This window comes from Pollachius pollachius (genome assembly GCF_949987615.1).
Source record: "Pollachius pollachius genome assembly, chromosome: 12".
NCBI classification, from domain to species: Eukaryota; Metazoa; Chordata; class Actinopteri; order Gadiformes; family Gadidae; genus Pollachius; species Pollachius pollachius.
This window is the reverse complement of record NC_136945.1, coordinates 19,835,650-19,842,296: the sequence shown is the minus strand read 5'-3', so window position 1 is coordinate 19,842,296 and position 6,647 is coordinate 19,835,650. Positions and strand designations below refer to the sequence as shown.

At 47.4% G+C, this 6,647-nt stretch overlaps 1 protein-coding gene across 1 annotated transcript in view; it reads left to right on the top strand.

Annotated features, from left to right (window-relative positions):
- LOC307084085 (solute carrier family 2, facilitated glucose transporter member 1-like) overlaps positions 1 to 5,914 on the top strand; it is a 25,858-nt gene extending 19,944 nt beyond the window's left edge. The window contains exons 6-10 of the mRNA XM_079748243.1: positions 1 to 36; positions 1,217 to 1,321; positions 1,729 to 1,830; positions 2,861 to 3,064; positions 3,228 to 5,914. The exon at positions 1 to 36 is cut by the window's left edge and continues 152 nt beyond it. Coding sequence (XP_079604369.1) covers positions 1 to 36; positions 1,217 to 1,321; positions 1,729 to 1,830; positions 2,861 to 3,064; positions 3,228 to 3,422 — 642 coding nt within the window. The 3' untranslated portion in view covers positions 3,423 to 5,914. The remainder of the gene's footprint in view (positions 37 to 1,216; positions 1,322 to 1,728; positions 1,831 to 2,860; positions 3,065 to 3,227) is intronic.
- The last annotated feature ends 733 nt before the right edge of the window (positions 5,915 to 6,647 follow it).

Sequence of the window (6,647 nt, the reverse complement as noted above, 5' to 3'; positions counted from 1 at the left end):
CTGCAGCTGTCCCAGCAGCTGTCGGGCATCAACGCTGTGAGTCCCCCCGCCCCTCCACCGCGCCCACACGTTCACCGTTCACACGTTCACCGTTCACTATTCACACGTTAACGTTCACACTTTCACACGTTCACCGTTCACACGTTCACCATTCACACGTTCATCGTCCACACGTTCACCGTTCACTATTCACACGTTAACGTTCACACGTTCACACGTTCACCGTTCACATGTTCACCATTCACACGTTCACCGTCCACACGTTCACCGTTCACTATTCACACGTTAACGTTCACACGTTCACACGTTCACCGTTCACACGTTCACCATTCACACGTTCATCGTCCACACGTTCACCGTTCACTATTCACACGTTAACGTTCACACGTTCACACGTTCACCGTTCACACGTTCACCATTCACACGTTCATCGTCCACACATTCACCGTTCACTATTCACACGTTAACGTTCACACTTTCACACGTTCACCGTTCACACGTTCACCATTCACACGTTCACCATTCACACGTTCATCGTCCACACGTTCACCGTTCACTATTCACACGTTAACGTTCACACTTTCACACGTTCACCGTTCACACGTTCACCATTCACACGTTCATCGTCCACACGTTCACCGTTCACTATTCACACATTAACGTTCACACGTTCACACGTTCACCGTTCACACGTTCACCATTCACACGTTCATCGTCCACACATTCACCGTTCACTATTCACACGTTAACGTTCACACTTTCACACGTTCACCGTTCACACGTTCACCATTCACTATTCACACGTTAACGTTCACACTTTCACACGTTCACCATTCACACGTTCATCATCCACACGTTAACCGTTCACTATTCACACGTTAACGTTCACACGTTCACCGTTCACACGTTCACTATGCACAAATTCATCATCCACACGTTCATCATCCACACGTCCATCTTTCACCCTGTACACATGCACCGTTCACACTTTCATCATTCACAAGTTCACCATTCACACGTTCACCATGAACAAGTTCACCATTTTCACATTCACTTATTCACCATTCACACGTTCACACATTTAACCATTCACGCATTCACACCGCGCCATTTTGATTTACACCGGAATCAGAGTTTTGCGTGTTCGATGTGTTGTTGTGTCACGGTTACCCTCTGACCCCCTGACCTCTGACCCCATGACCTCTGACCCCTGCAGGTCTTCTACTACTCCACCAGTATCTTTGAGAAGGCGGGCGTGGCCCAGCCCGTCTACGCCACCATCGGCGCCGGCGTGGTGAACACCGCCTTCACCGTGGTCTCGGTGAGTGACGCCCCCACCGGCCAATCAGCTGGCAGCAAAGTAGCGAAACAGATTCAAGAATTAAATAAATATAACCTAATGTACAATTCAATTAAGGATGAGTGATTAGATTCAGTTTCTCTTTAGTCTTTCTCACTCGTCCAAAGTGACTCACAGGGAATTGAGATGCATGTCAGCGGGATAGGCAGTGAATACAGAGACGGGTCGTTAAGGAGAAGGTAGGGGCTAGACATTAGCAGTAGCAGTGTGTCTGATGTGACCCCCTGTCTCCTCAGGTAGGGGTTAGACAGAACAGAGTGTAGCAGTAGCAGTGTGTCTGATGTGACCCCCTGTCTCCTCAGGTAGGGGTTAGACAGTACAGAGTGTAGCAGTAGCAGTGTGTCTGATGTGACCCCCTGTCTCCTCAGCTGTTCGTGGTGGAGCGTGCCGGGCGCCGCTCGCTGCACATGATTGGTCTGGCGGGCATGGCCTTCTCCGCCGTGCTGATGACCATCGCCCTCTCCCTGCTGGTGAGTTCCTCCGTCGGCTCCTCCGTCACCCCAGACAGCAGCCGGCCCGCAGCCGCCCGGAGCGCCGCGTGGGTCGGGAACGCGGCGAGCTCTGACCTTTGACCCCGCTCCCCTGGAACACACCGGACAGGTCGAGCCGTGGTCGTCACCGGTCAGGGGTCTGCATCGTCCGTCTGTCTGTCTGACCCGGAGGGTTGGCCTGTAGGACTAGGACCACGTGCTGCTGGCTCTGTAGGGGGCAGGGGCCCGGTTGGTCTGAAACCCCCCTGACCCGGGATGGGTACCCCCTGACCCGGGCTGGGTACCCCCAGCCCATTCTGTTGGCCTTTTGAATTCTCCATAGCAACAGCGTCCGGAGAGGAGCAATACATGTATTCCTGTAGGGCTGAACGATAAATCGAATTCAAATTGTTACCGTTACTGACTGGAAATCAGTACGATTCATTTATTTATATTTTTATTTTACAATTCAAAAGTTAATTAAAGAAGTTTATAATATAAATTAATCTCAACACATCGGCCTGGCCTAAAGGAAAGAGCAGTTTTTATGTTGACTGCTTCCAATGTTGTGTTGGTCATACTAAAGAATGATTGATTTCGTTTTTAGTGAACAACACACAACATAAGGAACTCAATAAATTATAAAAATCACACATTAAATCGCAATCGCAATATTGGTCAAAATAATCATAATTAGATTATTTCCCCAAATCGTTCATTCCTATGTTCCTGCTTCCGACCTGCTTTTACGGGATCCCAATTGCCAAGCTGGCTTTTCTCCCTGGCGCGCTATCGGCGGGTTTTCCCGCCACTCTGCATAGAATGTCTTCCGGATCATTGGTCTGCTTTGTTGAAGGACTATCCAATTGCGTACAGAGTCGTTTGAACTAGGCCCGTTGATCCCGCCTCCTGGTCAGCCAATAGCCAGGCTGCCCCTGACCCCCACTGCCCCCCCGTGGACGCCTGAAACAGGAAGGGAACCTTCTGAAACAGGAAGTGACCGTCCTCCTCTCCTCCGTCCTCCCTGCAGGAGAAGCTGCCGTGGATGTCGTACGTCAGCATCGTGGCCATCTTCGGCTTCGTGGCCTTCTTCGAGATCGGCCCGGGGCCAATCCCCTGGTTCATCGTGGCCGAGCTCTTCTCCCAGGGGCCCCGGCCCTCCGCCTTCGCCGTGGCCGGCTTCTCCAACTGGACGGCCAACTTCATCGTGGGAATGGGCTTCCAGTATGTCGAGGTGAGGCCCCGGCACTGGTCTGACTGGGAGACCGGTCGAATTCTCATCGCACAGATTCTAAAGCTAACCTCTCTCTTTCTCCCTTTTTCTCTCCCTCTCTCTCTCCCCCCCCCCCCTCTCTCTCCCCCCCCCCCCCCCCCCCTCTCTCTCTCTCCGTCCCCAGATGGTGTGCGGGCCCTACGTCTTCATCATCTTCACGGTGCTGCTGCTCTTCTTCCTCGTCTTCACGTACTTCAAGGTCCCGGAGACGCGCGGCCGCACCTTCGACGAGATCTCCTCGGGCTTCCGGCAGAGCGCCGGTGGGGAGAAGCACTCCCCCGAGGAGCTGGCCCACAGCCTGGGCGACTCCCAGCTCTGAGACCCCCCCTCCGTCTAGGGAGGGAGGGGGGGAGGGGGAGACGCCACCCGTCCTCCTGTCCTCTCATCTCGGTCGTCGCCGCGGCAACACAGAACTCATGGGCGTGTGTGTGTCAGAAGTGGGCGTTGACAATGTCGAAAGAAGATCGATGTTTGGCGTGAATAACCCAAACCCATTTTCAAGATTTTAAACAACTCTTGTGTGCGGCTTTCAACTCTTCTGCTGTATTTTAATGTGTAACCATCTCCGGCTGCCTGTTTTTATTTATCTCTTTTTAAATTGAAATGTAAATCGAAATAGGGGATTCATTTTAAACTCTGTTTGTATTTTCATTTTATTTGTATTCTGTACTTACCGGAGCCGTACCGGCAGCTCGGCTGTCGCCTTGAGGAACCGTTCTTCCGTTTATGTCTTTGTTTCGTTTCTCTCCACCAGGGGGAGCTAGAGTATTGCTTTTGTTTGGTTTCTCCATCAGTCACGTAAGTCCCTCAAAGAGGGCTGTGTGTGTCCGTGCGTATGAGTGTGTGTCTGTCTGCGTATACAGAATATATTCTACATCACTGTTCCTTTTTAAACATTGTTAACCTTTTTAGAGAAAATGTCAACAAACGTCAGGAGAAATGACATAGTGATTTGAAGAGCAGCTGAGAACAGCCAGAAGACAGAACCATGTACATTAACAGACACTCTGTGATGCGTTTCAGTTCCCTTCGCTCTCCACAGAAACGTAGTAGAATCCTTTGCAGGAAAAAAAAATGGATTTGATATCGCAAGAAAATTTTTCATACAAGCAAAATGAATTCACCTGTAAAGACGATACAAGATGGCCAAATTTGCAGATTGGTGTACCAGTATCAACGTGATGGATTAGATTGAGTGATGGCACCACGTGTGTGTGTCCTTGTTTTAGTTCAGTGAATGAGGCCTTGAACGCAACACCAAAACTCTGTGCCAGGGGTTTGGTTTGTGAGTTTGTAAGTTCCCACTCCAAACTACTGTAAACTGCCTTTCAAATGGTTCAACTCTGAACCGTGGTGCCTTGAAAGAGGTTTGAGGTTTGACTTACTGAGGCCTTCACAGACGTAGCCTGAGGGCAGGTGTTGGAGCAGCCGGGGTTGGCTGTGATGCCTCACCTGAGGTAGCTCCAGTCTGGCCCACAAACACTCTTTCACTCTCCTTCTCTTCTAAAGAGGAAGTAGAAAGCTCATAGAAAGGGACCAAAGTTAAAGGGGACATATTATACCACCAGGTGTGGTCCACCTAGATCTGTGCTGATTAGATCAGTCTACCAGCCTACCCACTGGACTGAAGTAAACCTTGCTCATCTATGCAGCACAGATCTAGGTGGACACGCCCCCTAGTGATGTCATATGGGGCAGATTTTCGAAACGGCTTGTAAGGCTAATCACACTCACACCTGGTTGTATAATATGTCCCCTTTAGGTGCACTGTCTTCCCCCATTAGTGCTCAAAAACCAGGATGTGCCTTTAAGACATGTCAGCGCTCAGAACCAGCATTCGGCGGCCCGATTGACCATCACTGTATGTGTGTGTGTGTGTGTGTGTTTGTTATAGTGTTTGTATGTGGGGTCGGGGGGGTACGGTGAAGTGAGGTACCATCAGAGACTGCTGTACAGACTAAGTCTATTTTATTGTAGAGGGCAGCACTTTAAATCTGACATGTTACTTATAGGAGACTGAAGTACTGCTGAGTTACTCATCATAACCGATGGGTTGTATGAAAACAGAGGTTTGACTTTTTTAATATATATATATATATAATTTTAACACTAAGGAAAGTCACATTAATCCACCCACGCCCATATGTTTTGAAATTCACTGTATCCATTCCGTACCGCAGCATTACTGTATGTTCAGGGTATATATTAATGTCTCTTTTGCGTTACTTGTCGAGGGGAAGCACTGTAACATCCATTCTCATTCAAAAATAACTTTAGCGGCGGCCCCTTACATGACAAACAGGAGCCTTTACAAATACAGACTGAAATCTACTGCAAATAACACAACTGTAATTTACTGTGTTTGTAAATAATTTATAGAAATGGGGTGGGGCATTTAATTAGCTGATTTGATTTTAAATTAGCACAACAACCTTTTTAAAATGTGATCATAACAGCAAGGGTATGATTTTAAGTTCACCAGATGTAAATAGAGTATAGACCCTGTAAGTATTTTAACGTAGTTTTTTTTTGAAAATATTTTTAGATGCATTAAATATATTCCGCAGCTGTAGCAAACACTTTAGGACACAATCTGGAAAATGCCTTGCACATTTTCCGAATCTTTTTGGCCAACACAAATTTTTAAGCACACACACAAATTGCTACTTAGAAACCTTTGAGTTCTTTTTTCCTATTGTAGAGCGAATAATGGTTACACAAAGTGACTGTACTTCCATGTGGTGAGACAGAGTTCATGAGGTCATGTTAGAGGTAATGGACGTCTGAATAAAGAAATGATGCCTACAGTCATGCTGTGTACTCTTCCTTACATTTATCATACTTTCATTAACTTCACATTTGTGGAAGTATTTACAGGGTGGGGGGGGATGTGTGTTAACTAGATCTATTATATAAACTTTATTATTTTATACTGTGTGTGGGTATGTGTGATGATTGCACGTTTGCGTATGTTTTTATAGTTTGTGTGTGTGGGTGGGAGTATGAGTGTTTTACCATTACTATGATGGATTCTTTGACTTGCACCAGCCGTGAAGTCCTCCCAGTTAGAGCAACACCACAAAACCTCTTGGGTTCAGTGGTAGCATTTAGTTCTGAATTTTAAACTGCAATCTCCAAAATTGTCATGTAAGTTAATGTATTTATCTATTACCAGATGGTGACTGAGCCTACGGCCCACTGGTGAAAGCCCTTGCTTCAGCAGTATTATGAATGTTATGACCTTGGTGTTGGTGGCAAAACTGTTTGTATCAGTGGGAAGAATTAACACAATAAGTGTCGCCAAAGAGAAAAAAGTCTTTGAATTTGAAATATAATTTCGGACATGGCTTAGTTAGTGGTCTAAGTGGTAGAGTGATAACACCTGCTGACTGGTAAGTGCTGTGGACCGGGGTTCAAGTCCTGCCTTTGCGAGGCGGATCTAGAAAAATATTCATGGCGTGGCAAGAGGGTGGCAGGAGATTTTGAGGGCTGGCACCCTGTGGCAGAAGTATATACAGTATGCCGATTTAATTAAAGCCATATC